Source organism: Podarcis liolepis (genome assembly GCF_965112155.1).
Source record: "Podarcis liolepis genome assembly, chromosome: 6".
Classification (NCBI taxonomy): Eukaryota; Metazoa; Chordata; class Lepidosauria; order Squamata; family Lacertidae; genus Podarcis; species Podarcis liolepis.
The window spans coordinates 39,123,103-39,150,316 of NC_139559.1; the positions used below are offsets into that span (position 1 = coordinate 39,123,103).

A 27,214-nucleotide genomic window follows, 5' to 3' on the forward strand; every position below is an offset into this window, starting at 1 on the left:
TGGAAATAGGCAGTTAGCCATCTCAGCTAGTTCCAACCCTCATTTTCAGAATTGTGGCTGATGTTCCATGATACAGGTGAGTTTTTTAAAAGAGGCCTCGTGGAATATGTGTACTCTGTATCCACGGGGCCTCTTTTAAAGGACTCATCCTGTAGTATAGTATAGTATAATATAGTATAGTATATGTACAGTTGAATTACAAATGGGGAAGGAATATTGGAGGGGGGAATCACATCCCAGTGTGGACTCACCTGTACAAAACTCTTGGACCAATGTATACATTGTCCCTGGGAAGGACATTGGACAAATGTATGGGGGGGGGAACATAGTGAATACCATGGGTTCAAAGTGACAATCACATTTTTCCTCAGACAATATCCCTAGGCAGGGCATCATATCCCAACACCAATATTGCCAGGAGGCATTTGCCACCTTGTTTGCTGCCTGTGTGGAGCCAGTCACACTTCCTAGCAGTTCCAGTTGGCTAGGTCCTGTTGGAGAAAAGAGGGAAAAGGTTGTAAAGCCCCTAGACCAGGCATGTTCAAAGTCCGTTTCGGGGGCCTAATATGGCCCACCAGTCGATTTAATCCGGGCCCCATGTCCTGGGGTAAAATCCTTTAAAAAGCTCAGCAACTTCAGTCGGCCTTCATGCATATTCACTTCATCAAAACTGGCCCTCTTTGAAAAACGTTTGGGCACCCCTGCTCTAGACCACCTCATTAGTTCCTGTTTTTAACTACATTGGTGTAGATTTGTGTTAAAAAAAAAACCCCAAAAACCTGCACATTAAACTGCAAAAACAGGACAGAGTTAATCTGTTAGTGTCTAAAAATAAAATACGCTTAAACCGGACAAAGAGCAAGCCATCCATCCATAATCTGAAGGGATGAACCAGGCTTTCCAAAGCATTATGTACATCACCCGTGGGCATCATCCATGCACAAATTTTATCCACCTTCCCAAGGGACAGAGAGAGCTACAGTAATTGTATGTACGCAATTGTCTAATTATGTAGACTACGTCTCTGCATACTTACAGATCTGGGTCTCCACATGCTTTCTATGAAATGGAAAATCATTGGGTTTTTTTTATCAGTTTAGCTTCCCTGTCTAAATAGGACTTAATTGTGAACAGGCATTTTTATACCTCCAACTTAGGTTGAGAATTCCTGTAATATGCAGATTTCTTCTTAGCTTTTCTGAGTTCATCTTAATATTCCCATTCTTTTCTCTTCTCTAGATCTTGAACTGTGTGAATCCAGACAATGAGAACAGTCCTGAGATTCCTGTGAAAGTGTTGAACTGTGACACCATCACTCAGGTCAAAGAGAAGATTCTGGATGCAGTGTATAAAAATGTCCCATACTCACAAAGGCCACGAGCTGTTGACATGGACTTGGGTAGGAACATACTTGGTTTGGGAAAGAGCTACTTATGGAAATGGGGTGGGAAGAGCAGTTACACGGGAATCAATAGAAGAATAATTTAACCATTCTTCCTTTCTTGGAGGTTCAGCATTTCAGAGAACCATCCTACCAATGAGATGACTGTGCCTCTGTCCTTGATTGTCTAACTTTGTCTTCCTTCTTCTGCAGAGTGGCGGCAAGGCCGAATAGCACGTGTGGTCCTTCAGGATGAAGATATCACCACCAAGATTGAGGGTGACTGGAAGCGGCTAAACACCTTGATTCATTATCAGGTAAGCAAGTAAAGCCTAGAATTCAGCCCACAGAAATCAGCTGAGCGGAAGACAAAGCAAAAAAAAAAAAAAAACTACCACAGAAATTTAATTCCTCTGTATCTCCTCTAACAAGACAGGCAGAGAGAGTCACATTCTTATGATAAATCAGAACGGCTCAATGTGTTCACGTATTAAAAGGGAAAACAGCCCTGACACACATCTCACAGGAACAAGCAGAGCTGAAAATTGACTAAATTAAAAATGCCAGCCGTGTTCACAAGACAGACAGCATATGCAGAGGAGCTGAGCTCCCAGCACTAAGGATACCGAGGCCAGTGTAGTAGCTGCCCTGTCAGAAGCGGAGGGCTGGAATGTGACAGAGGAGTGTGGGGGTGAAATCTGCCACGGGCTGCAGATCATGCAGCTGGGTAGAGCGATAGTCAGAACAAATGTCCTGAGATATCAGGCTGCATGGGCAATTGGTTTTCCACCAATTCACACATACAAAGCTCTGCTACAGCTCAATTTAGGGAGACTGGCCCATTTCATATGTCACTGTCTCCATACTGTGACGATCTGGGCTCAGTTCCCTGCTCTGCCACAGAGCCAATCTGTGACTTTTGAGGAAATAATTGAGGAAATAATTTGTCATGCCATGCAAATTCAGTGTTGATGAAACTTGCAAAGGCTGCATAAGCCAGAAACTGGTTAATTATGTTGCATTGCAGATCACCAAGTATGAATACTCAACCAAGCCCATCCGCTTATCTGAGTCTGGAGTGATACACAAGAAATGTGTGTATTGGAATGGAACTGTATTAGCCCTAGGTGGTGGAACAGCATTCCCAAGGGCAGATGTGCTGTCCTAGTAATCCTATCTGCTTTGTCATTTGTTTCAATTGACACTTCCATTCCTTTACAATGAAACCTCCTACTTAGTAACTTTTCTAATTATTCATCAAAAAGGGTGGGAGATTGACTCTTGCTCAGACAGATGCTTGGCATTTAAAGTAAGAAGGTCATGTGATTTTTATCAGGTCTACAATTTTCAGATCATTTCAAAGGATATTGTTAATCCCTCGTGGCCATGAATTCTATGAATTGTTTGATTTTTCTGTGTGCAGTACAGTCGTACCGTGTTTTGCGGCCGGGATCTGTTCTGGAGCCCCAGCCACTAGCCAAAAAGGACGCAGGGCAAAGCGCCATGTCTGCATGCACGTGCGGAGCGGTTTGCGCTTCTGCACATGCGCAATTTAATGCTTCTGCGCATGTGCGAGCTGCAAACCCAGAAGTAACCCATTCCGGTACTTCCGGGTTTGCCATGGATGTTCACCGGAATGGACGCTAGACTAGGCGGATGTTCACGGAGGTATTACTGCATATCCTAAAACAGAACAGATTTCCTCAGCAGTTGCTCCTTCAGAAGTCCTTTTCAGTTTGTCTTAAATTTAGTCCATTACACAGCCATGTAGTGGCTTTCCTTTGCAGTAAGACTGGTGGTGGGTACAGTAATCTGCTCCTGTCCATGTCACAAATGCCATCATCTCCATTGGCTTCTCAGGAGGGAGGGGTACTCAGGACAATTCAGCTCTTATCCTGTGGTTATGTCCACATGCCCATAAGCATAGAAATATAAGAGAGAAAAAGTAAAACTGTGTTGTTCTTCCCAATGAAAACATAATACTTCTTGAAACTGAATATCAGAAATGCTGTTTGACTGCATGTATATCCTCAACATAAAGCCCCTCCACATGTTAGATGTATGAAGGGTCTCCTGTAATTACCAGGGAGTGAAGCTGTATCACTTGCTTGTTCTGCCTAGCTCCACCCATCCATCCATGATTTCATAGATTCATAGAATTGTACAGTTGGAAGGGACCACAAGGGAATCCTTTTGCCCAGTGTGGGGCTTAAGCCCATGACCTTGAGATTAAGAGTATCGTACTCTACCGACTGAGCTGTTGTCTACACTGATTTGACTGGGCATCTGCAGGAGGAAAACCTATACATGCAGACCTCCTTTCGTATAGATTTCCTCAGAAGTAGAGCCCTAACCGCACAAGGTTCACATTGAAGCCTATGCACACTGTTGTCTATGCACATAAACATTCCCTGTTGCAGATGTCCATGCTCAGTACGTTGACTTTGGAGACAGAGAGAGAAAGCTATGTGATTTGGGGGGTAGGGTCAGCTCCATAATAATCACACAAACACCCCTTAAATTGCAAAACATTTCCATTTTAGTCACAAAGGTACACCCCTGAACTGCCACGTTGCTTTTCCTTTTACTAGTTCTCAATATTATTAGATTGTATCCCTCATAATGCTCTGTACTGCACTAGCCTCTTAGAAACAAGACAAGTGGACACACAGCAGGCACGTGGATTTTTTTCCAGAAATTAGGTTCCCAACACCCTTCTTTTACTGTAAATATTATCATTCATTTGTGTATATCAGTTAAGTTATGTGCTTGCAAATGCTACACTAGTTAATTGAAAAGGCATGACAAGTGTACAGTGGTACCTCGGGTTACATACACTTCAGGTTACATACGCTTCAGGTTACAGACTCTGCTAACCCAGAAATATTACCTCGGGTTAAGAACTTTGCTTTAGGATGAGAACAGAAATCGTGCTCCGGCAGCGCAGCAGCAGCAGGAGGCCCTGCTAAAGTGGTGCTTCAGGTTAAGAACAGTTTCAGGTTAAGAACAGACCTCCGGAACGAATTAAGTACTTAAACCGAGGTACCACTGTATACCACTTTACTATATTTAGCAAACTTAAAAAATAGTTTTTCTAAATCTGTATGTCCAGGAAGCTAAATGCATGTTGAATCCTTTGCATGATATGGGTCTGCGTGGATTTCAATATGAGCCAAGTGAATAAATTACTGTCTCTTTGTGATGGTCAAAAAGCACCCAGGTGAATCCTGTGCAATCTTAAGCATGTTTATTCAGAGGTAACCCCAACTTTGTTAAATTAAACATTCCTTTGTAAGTGTAGTTTGCATTGCAACCTAAGTTGCCTATTTTAGGAATGGTAACATATTCTTGCCTGCTGTTTGAGCAGGAGTGTTTGTGTCTACTACAGGGATTTTGGGGACCACATATACTGTTGGTGTCACATGCATAAACCATTTATTTATCTTCAGTCAGCAAATAAACGAGCCAGTCTCCTAGATGCAGCTTCTGGCAACCTCTGCAACCCTTGCAATTCACTGCTTGATAACCCCATTTCCCCAAAGGATTCAGCCTTGTAATGTGTGCAAATGACATTGTCCAGACAAGGATTGCATGGCAGAGGAATTCAATGAATTTTCAATTGCAGGTGCTGATTAGGGTGAAATAGAGAGTGCACTAGACTGAGAGCAGATTTAACCCTTGCTGAGATAGGGTTACCTCACCACCAGTGAGCCAGTGGTTAGGAATATTTGACAGGTGAGGGAAGGATTGGAAGAAGGGGCTGACTGATCATGTTGCAGCTGCTTTACATTTTCCTGTGGGAAAGGAAAGGAGCTTGCTAACAGGTGGCTGTCCTCTGGCTTTATGCAGTTTCCGATTAGGTTTTTTTAAAAATATCCAGATGTTTATGGAGTGAAAATTCTCTGAAGGGTCCTGATAAAGTTCTGCTTCTGAGGCCAAACCAATATCTGGATAAAAGATATACAACCCCATGTACTGTCCTTATTAGTTACTGTATTTTTATAGACCACCAATGGCATAAGTTCTTGGGCAGCTTATAAGAAATTAAGAGTCACACTGATTAATAAAAATGAAAGAGCAAAACAAATAAATAGCATCATAAAAACTTTAACCCACAGAGAAAGAAATAAGACCAATTATATATCAGTCTCTGAGCCCAAATTTTAAAATCACGAATTATTTTAAAGACTTGGGCAATTAAAGAAATTACATCTGTTGCTAAAAAGACCATAAAGAAATTGTCAAGCAAGCCACTCTAAGGAGGCTATTCTACAGTCAGGTTGCCACCACCAAGAATGTCCTGTCCATAGTAGCCGCTCATCTTGCATCATTTGAGCAGGACCTTTGAAGAGGATCTTAAATTCTCAGTAGATATACACAGATGGAAAAGCTAATCTTTTAAGTGACTTGGCCCCGATCTTTTTAGATATAAAGGACAACACTCTGAACTGGTCCAGAAACAAACCAAGAGTCACTACACCTGATAAGGCACTGACATAATATGATAAAAGATATCTTGTGACCATATTATACATATTGTGGCTCTGTTTTAAACTGAACACACACATCTGTGCACACAGTTCCCCCTACTGTGCTAATTATTAGCTCCTCCAGACTTCCAAGAGGAAAAATGGACTTAAAATGAAAAACCTGCTTCCCTCCCTGCCCCCAACTGAGATTCAAGAGTAGTAGAGAGTTGGAGCAGCTGTACTATCAGTGGTCTATCATAGAGATTCATACCATATATGTAAATCGGAAGATCTCAGGATTCCAGAATGGAAAAGCAACTAAAGAAGAGAGGTTGCTCCATAGAAGGAGAAAGCACTAGGTGAAAGGGGGGAGGATGCAGAGTTGGGAAGGATGGAGGGGGAAGTAGTAAGGAATTCTGGACAACGATGAAAAGTGAAGCTTCAGTAGTTAGACAAACCAGAGTTTTGCTTGGGAAGAAAATATTATCTGATTGAGGGGAATGCAGTAGGCCTATGCACCCATTACAATCCTTCTGTTTCCCTCCAACCCTACAGTACTTGGATGTAAGATTGCTGATTAACCTATTTCAGCCTGTCTGTTTCTCTTGAACTTTCAGCTCAGAATAAATATTGCTTCTTGAAGCCTTTCAAAGGATTCCCCTTGCGCACTGTAACCCCTTCTCTATATGCTGTACAAAGAAGAAAACACTTTTAAAACATTTCACTTTAGAAATCTAGCCTCCTTCAATTGCTTTCATTGTTATTGTTATAGGCTTGAAGGAGGCCCTCTTGACAACCTATCTGCTCACAAAACCAAGCTTTAAAGCCAGCAGCACTTAACTGGCCCAGGACTGCCACGGTTCTCAGTAAAATAAAGAGCAGATGGGGGGGGGACTCTCTCTGTAGATCTTGAGAAGTGGGCAGGTCCATATGACATAGCATCAGTCATACTATGTCCAGTCCTCATAAAGTAGCTGTCATAAAAACTTTCCAGTTGGTGCCCATATAGCAATCACAGAGCTACAGTCATGTATCACTCACCATAGAGGTGCTTGCAGGGGGACAACCACAGGGATAAAACAATGGCAATTATTGTCACAAAAATGTTATTTCCTTGCAAAAACATGTAGGGAGGCTGGCAAGAGAGAAGACGTTTGGATCCCCTAAAACAATTGCAGAGTGCATGTTTTTCTGCAACAAACTAGTAACTTAGAAAGGCCTTTAAACAGGGTGGTGCCCCTTGTTCCAGTTATAATACAGATTGTTAACCCAGGCCAGTATCCTTGACTGCAGTGCAGTATGTGAGGAATTAATATACCTCATAGGCTACTGTGGGATTGCCAAGAAAGTCACCCTGGACAGTAATGCATGTGTAATGCCCTGTGCTTCTGTTTTGTCACGTTCCATTTTGGCTGGAGAAGGAAGAATCCATTGTAAATTTTGGCTGGAGCAGAAGGGCACGGCAACTCCTGTGACAGTGCAGGTGCATCATCATGAGCCAACAGCATGATGGCAATTGTGGCAAATTGCACAGAAAATCCTCTTGCCTTTTTGTGTTACTGTGGAAGTGTGGTCAAAGAGTTCTTGCCAATGGTACAGGGTCTCTATACACACACACACACACACACACACACACACACACACACACACAGGGGTGTATTCCCACATGTAATTTGTGAAAATAAAAACATGAGAAGCAATTGTATCCATGACATTATGTAAGTCAGATGTAGGTGTGCTGGGCTACTTCCAGGATTCTTCATACAGACAAACCCTTCCTTGTTTGAAGCTTTTTCATGAATTAAGTTCATACTGTTGGAAGGAGTTATGTCAGCAGCATTTTTCAAGGTGCAGCGTGCTTTACAGCTCTTTCCTGTTTTATCCTCATGGCTGCTCTGCAGAGCAGGTAAAGCTGAGAGATCATGACTTGCCCACAGCCACCCATGGAGCTTCATAGCTAAGCAGGGCTTGAGCTGCTTTCTGCCCTGTCTAAACCAACATTTTGCCTACAGATCAAAATGCAGTCTTCTGGTCGTAGGTTTGCAGACTGGTATAATATAGTACAAATGCAGGCTAAGATTTCTGCAAAGCCACCTCAGCTGTTATTAAAGGGAATGGAGAAGTGGGGATTTTCACAAGCAGCTAAATAAGTAAAAAGCACAAATTCCCTTCACTTTGAAAATCCCGGCCCAGCCTCCATTTAAAATGATTGGGAATCAACTAGTAGCCAAATCCCTTTGGTAATGTGGAAAGTCTCAGCATTAATAAATAGCTGGGGCTATCACCCGCTCTGCCAGGATCATGTAAGGGTTTAAATGCCCTGTTCTTTTGTTCTTTTGCTGTGCTAAATCAACCTCTGTTGTGGGGGCATGTGTGCTGTCGTATGCATGTATTCAGTAGCAGTTGCCTAAGGCATGCATTTCAGGGATGCTAGCATTTTGCTGTGCTCCTGGTTTGTCCTTTACATTAATCAGCCCATTGCCCCAACTGACAGTAATAGCTGTTTCTATTTCATGAGTATGAAAAAGCAATAATTTGCTGCCAAATGTGCACAATCCTTTTTTAGCGTATACCAGATCATTTAGCAACCCAACTAGAGATTGCTTAAGCCGCATAGAGCAGCTGGCCTTTCTGCGACAGAAGTCTTATCAAAGTGACACTTTACAAATGCTAGTCACAATTCTGAGTTCATTCCTAACAAATTTTCTTTTCACTTTCAGTAATAATGTTCCTTTTAGTTATCAAAATTACAGAAGCTTCAGGACCGGACAATGCAATGAATGCAGGTGTGTTCTAAACAGGGCAGTCATCAGGTGTCCACAGTTTATTATTCAGTCCTGAACTGAGGACAATTCATTTTCCTGCAATAACTGAGTGCCCAATACCATTTAAAAGTGACACACATTTGTAGCAAATTGATGCTATTCTTTTGAAGGACCAGGTGCACAGTCTGAGGGTGCTGCCGGACCAAGTATTGCTTCTGGAATCTCAGGTGACAGCTGTGACCAGAAGTGCCTTTTATCATTTTAAGTTGATTTGCCAGCTGTGGCCACTAGGAAAAGATCGCCATGATGCATAGCTTGGTAACCTCCACATTAGAGTGCAGTAGCACACTCTATGTGGGTCAGCCTTTGAAAACTATTCAGAAACTTCAGCCTACCTTGCTGGTGACTGGGAGACAGTGAAAGCACATGACATGTCTACTGGAAGTCTGTGGTGGCTCCCAATCAGAATACAATTAGAATAGTTACTTTTAACCTTAAAAGCCCACAACCTTGATAACACACGTGAACATAAGAGCAACTTTGCTGGATCAGGCATCCAAAAATATACAACATTAAGGTCTTAAGATGAGGGTTTTGCTCTGAGCTCTTTCCTTATCAGAAGAGACATAGAGCGGACCCTTCTCAGTTGTAGCACCTGTATTATAGAATTTCCTCCCCAGGGGAACTTGGACACTCTAGATCTGTTCTTACCTTCAGGCACCTGGCCAAAACTTCTTTTCAGCATGCATTTTGGAGGTGCTTTTAAAAGCCTGATTTACCTTGTTGTTTTATGGGGGGGGAGGTTACATGCATTGATTTTAATAGTTAAATTGGTATTTCCTTCTGTTAGGTGAAATGAGCATAGGTGAAATGACAATATAGAGCTGTAAAGTTGGAAGGGACCGCATGGGTCATCTAGTCCAACCCCCTGCAATGCAGGAATCTTTTGTCCAATGTGGGGCTTGAACCCACAACCTTAAGATTAAGAGTCTTGTGCTCTACCAAATGAGCTATATATAATCTGAAAACAAGAATTCATACATATATTTTGTAGTCTTCCCTTTTCTTCCTGCTATAGCAATATATTAGGTTACTGTGAGGCTTGGGGTCACCACCCAGCATCTCTGAGCCTAACCTTGAAAAACGTAACGGTGGATTTACAGTAAACCCTGTGGCCTCAAATATGAGAGCGAGAGTTTAAAATCTTGTCCATAACCTCCTGTTTGCAGACACTTAAGATGAATGTCTGTCCTAGTTGCTCCCTGTTCCTCTTGGAAGTAGGCATGGCTACCCTGCTTAATACTGTGCTCCCTAGATATGGTCTGCCTCATACAGAACAAGCCCAGGAAGAATGGCTGCAGCATCCGCATTAACAGGACAATCAGGCTGTCTAAGCTCTTCATATGGCCTAGGCTGGTTCCCACAGTAGGTGATAAGCCAGGCTCCTAGCTACAGTCCTTCTGTAGAAGCAAAGTTCAGCTCACAGATCATTCCTTTCACATATGCAAATGCTAGGTGCAGGTCATGATAGTGATGCTGAAATACAATATCAGATTGAATTTTGAGAGCTCTAATTTAAGGAGTTACTTCAAAGCTGCCCTATCCAATTTTCCAATTTGAATTATATTGTCAAATGTGTCTGGGTCTTCCTAAAAAAAACAAAACGCTTAACAACTTTTTTATGGGCGGATGGGAGTTTAACCAGAGGGCAACATAGGTTATCTTTGCTTTTGTGGATTTTTAATGCAGCCACAGAACCTCCAAAGGTGTTGAAGAAGATAACTGTCCACACAATTGCACCCCTAGATATTTGCATGTGTTGTATAAGTGACTCACACAGCTATACGGGACTCCTCTAGTGCATCAGCTCTCCAAATAGAGATGCAGCCAAAACACAAATCAAATACAGTCCAGGCACTGTAGAACTGTACAGTTCAGGTCAGTGGAAAGCTACAAAATCTCCATTTACTGTTTCTAAGGGCCAGCATATTGCAGCATGTCGTTAACTTCAGATTAGCAGTCCCTTGAAATGTACACCATTTATTACCAATTGCAATAAATAAAACTGAAAATGTAAGTGCTCTGAAAACAGATTGAAAGATTCAAGAAGATTGAAAGGGGGAAATATAGCTTTCACAAATGCGTCCTATTACAAGAAAAATGGCTTGCCCTCAATTTAACATTGAACAATGTATAATTGCATATGTAAGGTTAATTCCAAGGCGGCAAACCAAGTCAATGGAAAGCTGAAAGCACTAAGGAAAGAGAGATTAGAGACTATTTCCAATTAAATATTAAGGATAGGGAAGAATAAGCAAAACAGAAAACAAAACCCAGTTGCCTTATCCAGTAGCTCACTCTCATAATTTCATGCACGTGAATGGAAAATGTATTCCCCAGTTGTTTTTATTGTTTCTTAACCTAGTAGGTTTTTTAAAAGGACTAGGAAAAAACTTCTCCACTGAATAACTAGTGCCTTTTGCATGCATTGTTTGGACAGTTCTGAAACTAAATGAGCTAATGAGCTTGGAAGAATCATAGAATTGTAGAGTTGGAGGGGGCTACAAAGATAATCTAGTCCAACCCCCTACAGTGCAGAAATCTTTCACCCAACATGGGTCTCAAACCCACATTCCTGAGATTAAGAGTCACGCTCTACCAACCAAGTTGTCCTAGAGCCTTCGCTACATAAGGTATATGTATAGAACTGGCAGGTAGGGCCCATGCATGAGTCAATTCACATGGCAATATGAATCAGATATCATCTGTTAAAGAGGTACTATTAGGAATGGTTTGGGATACATCGTTTTACCCATTCCTGTCATAGCATTCTGATGCCATGGCTCAGGTGGAAAGTGCAACACTCTGTTGTAAAATATGTACACCAGCTGCCACTGAAGTCATCGCACTGAATTAAGTATACAGGTTCTACAAAGATACGGATGAAAACTGAAAGACATCCATCAGTTTCTCCTTCTTCACCAGATTTTATGTTTGGATGGATATGTGTGAAGTGGGCTGGAGCATGTGCATCAGATATTACTTTAGCTGACAAGAACAAGCATTCCACCGAAGCCTTGGATGGACTCAGAGCTGCAAAACAATTAGGTGTTTGGTTACCCAGGAATTTAGTACTTTGACACTGGTGGCTAAGAATTTGAAGTATTTGTCAAACCCTGTTTGAAGTGAGAGTACGTGTGCGCATGTGTGTTGTATCTGGATTTTTTCTTTTTCTTTTGGTTAACTACAGCTCTGAAGAAACTCTGCAAACTCAGAAGCCTGGGAGTGATTTCTTTTGTGTGTGAACTGCCTTTTGTATTTCAGCTGCTGGAATTAAACCGAAGTGGCAGCTAATAACATCATAAGAAAATAATATGATTGTTGATTGTTCCTTCTAGAGACTTATAAATTGGGTGAAAGGATGTGGAGGAGGAGAAATAACAGAGGCACAAAGTGTTGTGCTTGCCAAATATAAATACATTCTTGCTGCATATCATGCTAGGCCCTATTATTAATAGAAGGAAAAAATAACATTTATAATAACTTCTGTAATGAAGGGCTTCATGGGCCTCCATACATTAGTAATCGTTTGCCTTTTGCTGGGAACTCTAATGCTTATCACTGATGTAGCGCTTTGACTACACAATCCTATGTGTGTCTGCTCAAAAGTAAGCCCTGTTGAGTTCAGTGGAGCTTTCTCTCAGGTAGTATGTATAGGATTACTCACAATCTTATGAATTCTCACAACATCCCTGTGAATGAAGCAAGGTGTTGGGTTTAGACCGAAGGTTGTTAAATTCAGATCAAAATATTTAGTTGTTGTTGAGACACATAAGCTAAAATAATGTAAGGCACCCTTACATGCTGTATTCTAGATACAGAAATAATAATTAAAAGAGGGCTGTGACATCCTTGAGTCTGCTTTATTTCTTTATTATAAGTATTTTTCTACCACCTCAGGGCCGTTTACAAAGGAATAATGCAATAAAAATGTAAATAGATTTTAAAAAAACCATGCACAAAATTATAAAAGATTCATAAAACAGAATGATTATAATTGCATCTAAAAATAAATATAATAGGACTGAGACTCTTGTAGGTAAGAGCAAGGCTGGTGTCAAGACCAATATGCAGCATTTCAAAATGTGAGTCTGCCTAGTCTTACTGTTTAAACAAAGATATATCATTGACATCATGTCTGCACTTCAGCACTCTATTGGCTGAATTGTAGAGTTGGAAGGGAACCCAAGGGTCATCTAGTTTGACCTCCAACAATTCAGGAATCTCAACTAAAGCATCCATGACAGATGGCCATCCAACCTCTGCTTTAAAACTTCCAATGAAGGAGAGTCCACCACCTCCCGAGGAAGTCGGTTCACTGTCAAACAGCTCTCATTGTCAGAAAGTTCTTTCTGATGTTTAGTCAGAATCACTTTCTTGTAAGTTTAAGCTATTGGTTCAGGTCCTGAGGAGGAGAAAACAAGGTTGCTCCATCTTCCATTTGATAGCCCTTTAGATATTTGAAGATGACTATCATAGCTCCACTCAGTTTCCTCTTTACCAGGCTACACATGCCCAACTCCCTCAGCTGTTCCTCATAAGCATGGGTAAGCAAACTAAGGCCCAATCACCTTCTAAATCCAGCCCGCGGACGGTCCGGGAATCGGCATGCTTTTACATTAGAATGTGTCCTTTTATTTAAAATGCATCTCTGGGTTATTTGTGGGGCCTGCCTGGTGTTTTTACATGAGTAGAACGTGTCCTTTTATTTAAAATGCATCTCTGGGTTATTTGTGGGGCATAGGAATTCGTTCATTCTTTTTTTTCAAAATATAGTTCAGCCCCCTACAATGTCTGAGGGACAGTGGACCAGCACCCTGCTGATAAAGTTTGCTGACCGCTGATAAGCCTTGGTTTCCAAAGCATCTTGGTTGCCATCCCCTACACACATTCCAGCTTGTCAATATCCATCTTAAATTGTGGTGCCCCAAACTGGACACACCACTCCAGGTGGGGTCTGACCAAGGCAGGATAGAGTGGTACTATTACTTCCTTTGATCTGCAGACCATACTTCTATTGATGCAACCTAGAATAGCATTAGCTTTTTTTGCTGCTTGATCACACTGTTGACTCATATTAAGCTTGTGGTCTACTAAGACCCCCTAGATCCTTTTCACATGTGCTGGCAAGCCCGGTTGAGCACCTTCAAAATGAACAGCTTTTTAATGATTTAACACCAGCAGTGGGATGATTTGAAAGGGTATAGGCCTATCCAAACTCATATAAGACAGGCACAAGTCAAGAGAGCATTCCCAGTTTGAATAGCTTACCATTTAAATTCCCACAACTGTTCCACACTAGGAGGCTGTTAATACAAATCTCAGAGATGTTAAGGTCTGTTAATGAAGATAAGTTAAAAACTGTATGACTCTCAGATTTATAGGGAGGGTAAAATTAAATGCTACCACTAAAACCTGCTATAACAAAATCTCGTTAGTGTTAATGTTCATTTATGGTTTGACTTCCCCAAATTTAATTCACCCCTCCTTTTTGGTGCATTTGTGGGACTGACAATTTAAAATCTTGAAAGATGGTTTTATGACTTGTTCTGCTGTAAATCAAACTTTTAAAGTTCATAAAAATGGTTAAAATAAAAAATGGTTTAATATGAATGTTTTATGGTCCATAACATTATTATAGCTGTTTTATTCCCAGTGCGTTATTGCTTTAATTGGGTTGCTACAATTCTTGGGAATCTCAATTTTTATTGGAGTAAATGTAATCCTAAATCAAATGACCAAGAATGCCCTCAATATGTTTCCCCAGCTCCATTCTCAGTCATTTTCTTCAGGGATAGAACAAACCAACAAGGGAAATAGATCCTTTGTTTTCTCATTGGTCCTCTGGCACCATGTGCCGTTCCATATGTTTCTGCCAAACTTTCACTGTTCTTAGCTAGCTGGACTCTGTGAACATCTTTTAGGGCAGAATTTCTTTACAATATTCCATTGCTTGCTTATCTTTTGTGCTCCTTTCTCCCAACAGGTGTCTGATCGCTCTGTAGTGGCCCTCGTTCCCAAGCAGACCTCATCCTACAATATTCCCGCCTCTGCCAGCATATCACGGACCTCAATTAGCAGATATGGTAAGAAGCAAAGTGATGTGATGTAAACTTTCCTTGAATTTCCAGATTAGTGGTCTAATCAGCTAATTGTGCCAGCAAGCTTATTAGAGTTCTTACCTCTGGCTCTGAGGCATGGAACATGCTATCTTTTTATTTTTTGTATACAAAAAATCACTGGGTGCAGTCCAAAGCTGTACAGTAACTTTGATGCACACACAGATCACATCACATACCAGGACTGCCCCTTTCTGTCTTTGAGGGCTTGTCCACACCCCTGTTTGCCTTGCCACTGTCTCCCAGGAAAACCAGAGTTTACTGCTGAATCAGACCAAATGTCAATCAGATTTTCTATGGATTGCTGTTTGTTCTGATTCAGTTGTAAATAGCGTGTTTTGCAGGGGAAAGCTGCAGGGCAAATGCAAAACTGCTGGGACCTGTGCTTTCTAGGCACGGGACAAAGGAAGTGTGGGAGAGCCCTGAGTTATGAGTTGCTGTTCCTATGAAATGGGACTATCTGTGTGTATACCAGAACTAGAAGCATTCTCTTAAAGCAGTTACTCCTACAGAGCTGCTGTTTCTTCAATGCTCTATTTGAAAATTGTTGCAATGGGTGCTAATTTCAAATATCCAGGGTTCTCAGATGTCCCCACTGAAATTATCACAAAATTAACCAATTTGGTAAGAAATTAGGCCGGCCGGCAAAGGACCTATTCAGATGTTATCCTCTTGATGTGTGCATCAAAACTTGTGCAATTCAGCATTCCCGACCCTGCTGTCCTCTGGATATTCTGAGCATCAACCCTGGCCATTTGCCATGGCCATGGGTTGGGCTGCTGGGAGATGTGGTCAAAAACATCTAGAGGGCACCAGGGTGGTACTGTACACCTAAAATGTAATTTGTGGCTAGACCGTGGCTGTTTGGGAAATGGCTGTGTCTATTATTCTCACGTTTTGGTTTGGGGAAGAAATCAGTGGGTAATTTTGACTCAGCCCTAAAGTGGAAACTTGTGTATCCTCAAAGAGCCGTATTGATTATAGTTTGCTCTCAAGTGTGCACTCAGTCATTAACCCAGATATGCTGCTGTTTTGTTTGCAAGATACCAAAGAACTACATATTGCAGTAAAATGAGCTGCATGCCTATCCATTTTTAGAAAAGTTGAATAAATCATAATTGGTTATTGGTTATCTTTTTCTTGCGAGATAATTAATTATAATTTGGGCTTTATTATATTGCTTTGTTATTTGCTATCATTTATTCTCCTAATTTCCTTATGGCAATTATAAAAGGAATGTTGGGAGGTGATCAAGTCCTGATTGTGGAGGGCACAACTGTTTTATCAAAGAATGAAACTGGGATTGAAATTAAATAACAAATTTGAGAATTTGGACATATTTATTTTTGCCATCTGTTTCTGGCAAAAGTTTGTGTTGAATGAAATAATTGCTGTACGTTTTTCTGTAACAAAAATGCTGAGATGTTTTGCTGAAGTTACAAGTGAAATGGATTTTCAGCTCTTTCATTCTGCTGGCTAGTTTGTGAGGAAAAGGTCTAAGTACCACCGACCTCTTTTCATAAAAATTTCAAAATATTTATTTCAAAACACCAAATGAAAACTATGAAGGGAATACTTTGTAGAGACAGCACCATTACAACTATCTGCAACAACTTATCTCTGCTTGCAATTAACTGGGTTTGCATCCACACTATACCTGTAAGGCACATTCTATCCCTCAAAGAATTCTGGGCCCAGTAGTTTACCCTCCACAGAGTTACAATTCCCAGCAACCCTTAATAGTGCCCAGAGTTCTTTGAGGGGGGAATGCTTTGAATATGCTTTAAAGTTATGGTGTGTAAAGGTAAAAGGTAGGTAAAGGACCCCTGGATGGTTAAGTCCAGTCAAAGGCAACTATGGGGTTGCAGCGCTCATCTCGCTTTCAGGCCGAGGGAGCTGGCATTTGTCCACAGACAGCTTTCCGGGTCATGTGGCCAGCATGACTAAATTGCTTCTGGCGCAACGGAACACTGTGACGGAAACCAGAGCACACGGAAATGCCGTTTACCTTCCTGCCACAGCGGTACCTATTTATCTACTTGCACTGTTGTGCTTTCGAACTGCTAGGTTGGCAGGAGCTGGGACAGATCAACAGGAAGATCAACAGGAGCTCACTCTGTTGTGGAGATTCGAACTGCCGACCTTCCAATCGGCAATCCCAAGAGGCTCAGTGGTTTAGACCACAGTATAAAGCCCTTTTGAGAGTTCTTCTGGGCAAGGACCCCTGATTTGGAGGATAGAACTCAAGCTGTATTCAAGCAATATCAATATTGAACTATTCAGAGTCAGAAGTTGCCATTAGAGCATTTGCACACTAAGTCTCCACAGTTGTTGCTAATATTGATATTGATATCTCTGATTGCGCAGATGGCATGCAAATGAAGCCCTATTTACTCTCTCTGCATTTGCATTATGTATTGGTGCAAAGCTAGATCTAAAAATAGAATGATTCAGTGCTCTCACCCCTTAATTACATCCACAGGAATATTCATATTTATCTGAGCATTAATCAAGAGTGAAGCTTCAGAAAATTTTGTAATGATTCACTTACTCGCCTCCTAATTTATGGGGATCCCTTTAATCCTGCTGTCACCCAGAAGGGAAGAACAGCAAATTAAGAAACTAGCCTGAGCTGGTCATAGCAAAACAAGGATTTGCTTAAAAACAAGGCATAAGAAATATCAAACAGACAGACAGTGGCTAGTCTAGCTTTCATCTACTGCCAAAACAAAACAAAACCCTGTTCCAATCCCCTGGTGAATAATAGTAGACTCCTCACATGGCATGGGCAGATACTGCACAATTTGTCATCTTACATTAAGCTGCTACTGTGTGTAGTAGCTATAGTAGCCAAGATTACTTAGGTTTAGAAGGTTTTGTTTTCAATTCTAACTGGATGGCGACTGTGTTTCACCTAATCAGTTCTTTTATCCAAGGTCGTGTGGTTGCACATAATGGTGCCCATATCCATCATAAAGTACAAAAAATATCTGGCGTATTTTGCAATAGAATGGCAGACTGTTTGTGAAAGACTGTGGCTTGATAGTGTGTTCACATTTTCACTGCTTTTTAAATAAGCCACTAAATTTGCCTTCACTGTTAGAAAATTGTGGACGAAGTAAGACAGAGATATAACCAAGCCTGTTTTCCTTTTGTGCATCACCAGCTTCTTTTTCCTCCTGCCCAGATTCCACATTTCGGTACACAGGCAGCCCAGACAGTCTCCGTTCCAGGGCTCCCATGATTACCCCAGACCTAGAGAGTGGAGTGAAAGTCTGGCACTTAGTCAAGAACCATGACCACGGTGACCAGAAGGAAGGTGATCGGGGCAGTAAGATGGTGTCAGAGATCTACCTGACAAGGCTGCTTGCTACAAAGGTAATATCAATATCTGTTGCAAAGCTCCCAAAGCACCGTCCATGCAAAACTGTGGTATATTAACCAGTAATGTTAACAAAGAAACATCAAAATCTGTTTGGGAAGCAGCATATTAGCTGGCCACCTGTAGAGCTTTGTGAAAATGAGACCATTGTTCTCATTATGCTTTTGGGTTGCTGATGAACAGGTGAAAAAGCAACCCTCTTGCACCTTAAAGCTTCTTGCACCTTAAATGTCACCCCAGGGTCCCATATTTTATTAATACTTGACTGGCTGGTCCAGCACCAGAGTTTTGATCCTGTATCTCTTTTTCATCAGTGCATGAAGCAATGGTAAGACACAAGTGAGTTAATATTATTATTCTTCCGGGGCAGTCGCACGTGATCTCACTTCCAATACTTTTTGCAAAAGTTTTGGAATGATCACACTGCTTCATTTCCAATCAGTGTCTATCCTGTAACTTCATGCTGAAAACCTGTAACTTTTTATATTGCATATATTCTGGTTTGCTTTTATCCTGCTTTTGTTGCAGACAGCAATGGGGAAGCACCTAAAATGCCAAACCACATATATTGGACTATTATTGTATCACTAACATGCTGTAGAATACACCTGCAATTAAACACCAGTTTGGATAATATATATAAATTTTTGTGCTTTCTTTTAACATTTTTATTTGCCGCATTCTGGGATTGTTTGTAACAATGAAGACTGAGTGGCACATGAGTGGCACATATATTTAAAATAACTATCAGTTAATAATAACAGGGGCAGCTTTACAGTCTGTAAATGAGTCTGTGAAGTTACTGAGGCTGGTTCAGCTCAGCCCTGCCTATCCTAATACTGTCCTGCAACTGCCTCTGCTGATGATTTGTGGCCAAATACCCTCACACTCTCGTCTCTGCTCCCATCAGGGTACGCTGCAAAAGTTTGTGGATGACTTGTTCGAGACCTTGTTCAGCACTGTGCACCGAGGCAGCGCTCTCCCGCTGGCCATCAAATATATGTTTGATTTCTTGGATGAGCAAGCGGATAAGCATGGCATCCACGACACTGACGTGAGGCACACATGGAAGAGCAACTGGTGAGAGGGGTCAAAGTTTATGAGTGTGCACAAAAATTGCTGAGATACGGGAATGTGTAAGTCCTTGTGGTCAGAGCAGGGTTTGTCTCATTCAGTTGGAGGCCTCCTGAGCCTATCACAGAACTGTCTAGATCATGTCCAGCTTGCTTTCTGAAGGCAAACACAGTTTTGGATTCTCCATATTGCTCTAAAAGTAGAAGGAGCCATTTTTTTACTTGTGAACTAGCATGTTCTGTTGCATTTCGTGGGGCCTTAGGCATACATTTTTCACAAGGAGAAATCCTTCTTCCAGCAGATCTATTTAGTTGGATACCGACCATTGATATAGCAGAGTCTTCCACAAAGCAGTCCCCTTCCTCCTTAATTTAAAATCATAATCTCTTACTTTTTAAAATGGGAAACATCAGTAGGGCTGCCATACGTCTGGGTTTTCCTGGACACGTCCAGGAATTCAGCTGGAAAATGGCGTCCAGGCAGATTTTCAGCAAATCAGAAAAATGTCTGGGAAACCCCAGATATATGGCAATATGGGTTAATTTTTTTTTTTAATCCTTTAAAAATTCAGGTGTGAAGCAGGGCCAGTGAGGGGTGTGGTCTGGGGACAGTTCTGAGGCCCAGAGGCCCCAGGCCTGAGGTCTGCCCCCTCCCCCACTCTAGGAGAAGCAGGTAATATATGTGAGCAAGAGGAGTGTAGCTGTGCTTCTTGAAAGGAATGAGAAGGGAAAAAAGAAAAGGGAAAGGACTTTGTATCACAGGAAATAGCCACCAGGGAAGCTGCAAACCACCTCTGGTATGAGTTGGAGATAATAAAAAGAAAAAACCAAGGCAGAATATGCTCTCCTTGATATAGCTGGGCATTTCTGGGCAAACCTGATCTGTATTGAATTGCCTTGTTCAAATTCATAGTGCAGTGGATCAGGGGCAGCCAAGGGAAGGCAAATTCAGAGACTCAGATTAAAGTCTGTTCATTGTCTAAAAGCCTTTCAAGCTTGAAACAAACAAAAGAAATAGTTCTCCTGAAAATTCTTATTTGGTTACTCCTGAAAAAGAAAGTGGATTTCATTGTGCTCAGATCCATTTCTAACTAAGTACTTATTCTTACTGGAAGTATTTAAGTAGAGTTGCTGATTCTTTTCCTGTTCAGCTCTTTTTTTCTAATATTTTATTCAGCTTTATAGTTGTAGCACCATCTGCTTCCCTCAGACAACAATACAAATTACGTCCTTGGTGTCTTGTGCAGAATTTACTGTGTTTGAAACTATTTCTCTAGCACAGAATGATCAGATTTGCTTAAAGAGCAGTCACATAAAAACCTGCCATCCTCCCTATCAGATCAGCACCAAAGCTACCAAAAAGAAATACAATTTCAATTTGTGGTCTGCTGGCCTGTCAATACTCGCATAGCCACAACCCATATTCTGGTTGATGGCCACACTGGCAGAAACCTAAGCTGATAGTAGCCTAGTTCATCTGAAGCTGTAGTGACCATTTGCTCAACAACCAATATGGAGAAGTAGCTGAATCAGGAATGATTTTCAGTGTTTGAAGTAATGAAAATAGACTTCTGAGGCTTTCAGGACTAAAGGTACAATAAAGGACACACTTATTTCTACTCCATCCAGCAGAGGGCCCTGCTTCACCAGATTCACTATTTTGTTCTTGACAATGATAAAACCCTAACACTTCAAAGAAAGCACAAGATTTGTATTAGGAAAGTGTGGAATAATTTGACCTCAACGTCGCTCAGTATATAGCCATTTATTTTCAGGACAGAGGCTTGGGATTGATTCCTACCTGTCTCTCTTTAATTATTCCAGCCTTATTAATTATTCCATTACTTGATAGTGTTATCACATCTAGAGCTGATTGAGTGATGCTCTCTCAGTCAGCAGAGCCAGAAACACAATCCATGTTTGCTGAATTTGCAGAGAGGCGCCTAAAGGGCAAAGGCAGCATTCTCCACTTTATCACTGAGAAGAGGTGACAGGTTTTGGAAAAGGCTGGACAGGAGCTGAGGAGGGGAAGCCGACATGAAGTCACCCTAAAAGTGCAGTTGTAGCGAAGACCAGGGAAGGACCGGAGCTCAGTGGAAGAGCATCTGCTTTGCATGCAGGAGGTCTCAGGTTCAAACTCCAGGTAGGGTTAGGGGAGATCTGTATCTGAGATCGCAGAGAGCCACTGCCAGTCAGTGTAGAGTAGACTATAGACAGAACTCAACTATATGGACCAAGGGTCTGAATCCATATAAGGCAGCTTCTTAGGTTCCTAAGACTCTGCCAAATGTTCATGAATTTCATAAGTCTCATTTTAAACCCTTATCACACCCCTGTACTTGTGGTAGGGTGGGGCAGGCTGTAACTATTTTGTAAATAAATTTTTATTGGTTTCCATAGATGCATTGCAAGATCTAAGCAGACAAACTAAACATTAGCATAACAATTACCTGGTTGCTGGTGAGATCCCAAGGGGGAAGCCTGTTATTATTAACATGCATGTTTGAGAGCTTCCCCACTCTGCAGTTTGTCTGTCCAAACCCCCAAAACCTTAAAAATGAACTTTTAGGAGATGAAAGAAAAGTCTCAAAGGGGCTATTGGAAGTAGAACAAAAACAACCTGAAAGGATAGTTGTTACTTACCTTAGTTGTAACAACTACTTAATTCAGTGGTTTCCAAACCCTTTTATTGCACACGAACCACTTGAAAATTGCTGAGGGTCTTGGAGGGTCACTTAATAATTTTTTTCTGCCTTTTGTAGCAATTGTAATGTGCAATCATATTTTTACAGACACACTACAGATCACCTGAATGTGGTCCATGGACCAGTTAGGGAACTCCCGACTTAGTTTGAGCATCTAACAGATGTGACTGGTCAAGTACCCACTTCCCAAGTGTGTTTGATGAGTTTCACCCAAAATCTTGCTTACGAGATAGGGTGTCTGAGAGGAGGTCATGCTTCAATCAAGTACAACTGATTCAAGCAGCAGTTTATTCCACACTTTCAGAACAATTGCTGCTTTTACATCTTTCTCTTGGCTTTTATTTTAGGATTAAGAATTCCCTGTGTTAGAAATTTACCATTGGAAGGAGAATAAAAGCTCATACATATACCAAGCATGAACCCCCAGACAATGTGTGTGTTGTGTGTGTGTTCTTCAATCCCTTGTGGTTTGAAAAGCCTCTAATCATCCTGTCTGCCAAAGCCAGATTCCCTGCTAAGGCAGTAGGGAGCTAAAAACAATTTAACAGAAGCTTTAGAGGAATGAGTTATTAGGATAAAATGTTGGAATCTGGAATAAAATGACACATCTTAATGCTACCAAGTGGCGCTGATGAGTAGAGATTTCCACCCCCTGTGGCTGCCAGACCCCATGAGCCTTTAGTACAGAGAGATCCTCAACCGTAGCTGATCTCTGCATACAGCAGCTGGGGGAGTGGAATCTTGAAAGGAGAGACAGACACTCCTGTGTCCAAATTCCAACCGGCATCCAAATCTTCCTCTTTCAACTGTGATCATGCAAACACAAAAAGCTGCCTTACACTAAGTCAGATCATTGGTCCATTTAGCTCAGCAAAAGTGTCCACGCCCTTCCTGCCATCTGAGATATTTTAACTGGAAATACCAAGGATCGAACCTAGGGATAGATTAATCTCTTTCCAGCTCATGTCATTTTTGCATCTTTTTTAACCATACAGTAGTCCCATTCCATCTCTGCATTAATCTGTGAATACATGTCTTAATTGTGTCAAAATGCATCTTGAAATACATATTTCAATATCTATTTAATTGTGCAATTTCTCTCAAAACACATTGTTTTGATTTATCTCAAAATTTTTTTTTGATTTAAAAAAAACCCTATTTTGGTACGCTCAAACTGCTAAGAACTGTAGCACAACATTTGGAGAAGTGCACAGTGTATTGCATAGCTAGGTTCCAATCCACACATTAGTCCAAGAGGTCATTTGGTCAGGGCAATTCGGTACAGCAATTTGTGAAGACGGAATTCTTCAAATCATCTTAGTTGGGCCTTGGATTTTCTACATGCAAAGTTCGTATCCTGCGATTGACCTGTTGCCCTTTCCCGAGCACTCAGATCCTTCCACAGCTGGACTCAGGAAAAGGAAAGCAAGAACTTAATATTTATTTCATGGTTTTAATTTGTATGCCTGCATACAAATTGCATATAAGATTGCATATACTTGCAGGAAGCATTTCTGGAGTGGGCAAGTTCCCCTTTTTGACCTGCTTTTTGGCAGCTGCTGAATGATAAATTGAGGGTTTCTTTCCAATCCTCGCTGCCACCACACTGCCAGCAGCAACTTGCTTATGTGAGACAGAACTTGCCTCTTTCCAAATCTATCTAGTCCTTCTTAGTATCACCCGCCCCCCCAGTACATCTGCTACATTTGGAGCTGGCTAGTAATTACTGAAATCAAATAAATGTGCAGATTGAATTTAATGCAGAGGGTATCATAAGCGATCTAGAAAGAAAAGCATGTTGTCCCAGGCCTTCCAAGAAAAAAAACTTAAGATGCCTTGCACCTTTTCTATGGGATTCTCTTATGCCTCTTTTGGATTCGTTCATTCCCACAGCACATATACAGCCTGGCAAATAGTGCTATCAGCCAGGGGGAAGCAGTGCTGTTTTTACAAATGGGGAATCAAACTCACTGAGATTTAGGACAATGCCCGGCATTAGCAGCAGATTTTGGCAGTTGACCCAAGCTGCCCAGACTATTTAGTGCTAGAGCACCATCTTTTTTCTTTCCTGGGTGTTGTCGCTCCACTGAAGGAGGGGTTACTCTTATCCCCTGATTGTCCCGAAGAAAGAAAGATTTAAGCATTATAGTGTTTTGAAGATTGAGGTGTTTTACTGGTGCTGTGAAGGTCAGTCAGGAGAAGTGTTGAGTGAAGTAACTGAAAGTTACTGAAAGAACAAGGTTGGCAATTTGTGGGAATTACACTCTTTTGCAGACTGGGAAATGCTTATTGGACAGAATCCAAGTTGGAACAGCAGAGAAACAATCTAGCTTAGCATTGGGTGCACACAGTAGTTCATCTTTATTAAAGCAGGATTCCCTGTCACACACTCAAAAGCTAGCAGGAAGTGGCAGCTTTGTTTTGATCCTGCCACAGAGGAAAGTGAATCATATATTGCAGATGCCTAGGATTTAGAAGGAAAGCCTCTAACTCGCCGTCCAAGAGGACAGGGCAACAGGCAGTCATCCTCTGCTTTTTTGTTGCAAGCATCTGGCAAAGCAGTAAGAAAATGGCTAAAAGTGCCTATGACTTTGTAGTGTGAAACTGACGCTGCAAGTCTTGAGCTGCATGAACAATTGGGAGAAGGGGTTCTAGAGATTTGTCAGAAACATGTCTCAGTGTTGCACCTCATCATGAACACAGTCAAAAGAAACCTGCCTGTTGTCATGTTCCACTGCTGACAGTTTAAGGAAAGATGTAAGGAATTAGCCCCTGTGTATTAGTAAAATGCAGTGTGCAGGAGTTTAGCAGCCAGTCAAGTTTCCTCAAGAACTGCAGTGCTCTTTGTGACTTATTCCTGGTTCAGCTCATGTATTTATTTCTTATGTCTTTAACACAACTGATCTATTCACTATAGAACAGAAGCCCAGAGGCGAAATCTCCCTGGACAGGTATTCAGGAGGGAATCAAGCCCACAGTGGGCAGTAATTTCCCCTGGAGATTCATGATCCCTCTAGTACATTTTATGATTGTGTTTGTCAAGCTGAACTGTTTTTTAAAAACTGGAAAACAACACATTTTCAAGCCCAACTATGACCCAAAATTGGGCATATGCTCTTAAGTCTGCATTGATATTATCAGAAGCATTGCAGAATCTAGCCTGTCCCTAAATCTCTCATAGATACTCAGGATCACTACACTTCCCCCCCCCAACCTTACCTTACCTGCTGACAGGTTTAGACTTATTCAATTTATACTTCATTTCCCACTTTAAAAAATCTTGAAGTGATTTACAACCCAAGTAAAAAAATAAAAAAATTAAAATTGCATAAACATTATTAAAAACAGATTTCACAGCACAATAGCATATAATTGCAGCCTAAATCTCCAGGAAAACATAAGCATCTCTGCCTGACATCTGAAATGATTACAAGTTTGGCACCAGGGGAATTCCCTGGGGAAAGCATTTCTTCTGGTCTGCCAGAGGGAAGGAAGCAACTCAGTTTTCCCTCTTGGCATAGAAACATAGGAAATAGCCCAATCTATTCTGACTTGAAGTGGCTCTCCAAGATCTGAGGCCATCCCTTGCTTAAGATTGAATCTGAGAGACTGAATACTGAGCTAAATTAAAAACCCATTCCCTAGAAATACTCAGTGGTTAAGCAGTAGTGGGCAGCATGGTGAAACGAAGATGCTTACCTGACCTCTCAGCAGGTGAGTCACTGCTGCTTACCAAGAGGGGCAAGGCTGCGGAGAGGGTAGCATAGTGCAAACACACTGGCAGGAGCACAGGGTTGGCTCAGCCAGTCATTTGCACTTCACCACCACCTCACCTCTCCTGGTAAGCAGCAGCGACTCATCTGCCAAGAGATTGGGTGAGCACCTCTGCCCTACCACACCACCTGCAGCTGTATTCAAGGCAAGAATTATAAGTCACCAAGTTTACTTTCTAAACCAAGGAATTATCAAGTATGGCAATATCACTAATTTTCTCCAGCAGTGGATGAAAATAGCTGTTGACATGCCTAGGACCAGCCATTATTCACAAACTTCTGTAAAGAACATTTATGCAATCAAAATGTATAATTCTCTTTCTGAGGATGGTTACCTGGAGTTTGAAACAGATACTCATTTTTTTTTTTAAATAGGAACACAGAGTTTTTGTTTTTTCTCAGAGGATAATGTTGGCCTTTATGAGCAAAAGAGACAAGCAAGTAAATGAACACAACACCGGCTCTCTTCAGATTAATTAAAAATTAAAGAGAAGGGCTGACACTCTCTAAAAAAAACTTATTGTGAGTTGGCTCTGGGTACACAGGACGAGCCTATTGGCACAATATATGCAACAGGAACCTATTAACATATTAAATGCAAACACATACCCATTTGGAGAGTAGCCATAGAACAGGATTTGCACAGAACTGGCTAGAAGACATAATCACTCTAGTGAGTGTTCAGCACAAAAACAACAACAAAAACAGTGCAACAAGAAAATCGCTCAAATTTGATTTTGTGTACTTTTCCTAACATCTTACAGGAAAATGATTTTGAATTTGGCTGCAGTTTAGTTCCCATTGTAATCTGGTTCTGATTCTTTTTATGTACTGCTTGGAGCCTTTCTTACTAAACATATACTCTTAATTTTATGTGGGCATTGCATGCTATTTTGTGAGGGAGAAAGAAAAGAAAGAAAGAAAGAAAGAAAGAAAGAAAGAAAGAAAGAAAGAAAGAAAGAAAGAAAGATTGGTGAGAGAAGATATGTTATTCTCTTCCTTGAACTTGTAATGTGTGCTTATGTTTCTACAGCCTTCCCCTCCGTTTCTGGGTGAATGTAATTAAAAATCCACAGTTCGTCTTCGACATCCATAAGGGAAGTATCACAGATGCCTGCCTCTCAGTCGTGGCTCAGACCTTTATGGATTCTTGTTCCACCTCAGAGCACCGTCTGGGCAAGGACTCCCCCTCCAACAAGCTGCTCTATGCTAAGGACATACCCAGCTATAAAAGCTGGGTAGAGAGGTAAGTGGGGATCAATGAATGCCTACTATGTTGTGAGCTGCTTCCTCCAAATTTCTCCCAAGTATGCAGTTACTGTGGTACTTTCACTGAGAACTGCTGCATTGGGTTAGCACAGACAGAAAAGTGTTGTCTTCTTGTGTCATCAAATATCTATTTGCACATACTGGAAGTGTTGTAGTATTAACCACAGTGTCCTCTCCCGTTCACATTCTTGTTTTGCTTCCTAATGTACTTTCCTCTT

General features: G+C 41.3%; 1 protein-coding gene across 2 annotated transcripts in view; it reads left to right on the forward strand.

The window, feature by feature from the left end:
* Nucleotides 1-27,214, forward strand: part of PLXNA2 (plexin A2) — a 400,950-nt gene that overhangs the window by 361,345 nt on the left and 12,391 nt on the right. Inside the window, exons 25-30 of one of the 2 annotated variants that reach the window (XM_083508745.1) lie at nt 1,240-1,399; nt 1,595-1,698; nt 14,662-14,761; nt 17,961-18,172; nt 19,087-19,256; nt 26,761-26,973. In XM_083508745.1, coding sequence (XP_083364871.1) covers nt 1,240-1,399; nt 1,595-1,698; nt 14,662-14,761; nt 17,961-18,172; nt 19,087-19,256; nt 26,761-26,973 — 959 coding nt within the window. The remainder of the gene's footprint in view (nt 1-1,239; nt 1,400-1,594; nt 1,699-14,661; nt 14,762-17,960; nt 18,173-19,086; nt 19,257-26,760; nt 26,974-27,214) is intronic. The other variant, XM_083508746.1, reaches the window with a different exon arrangement.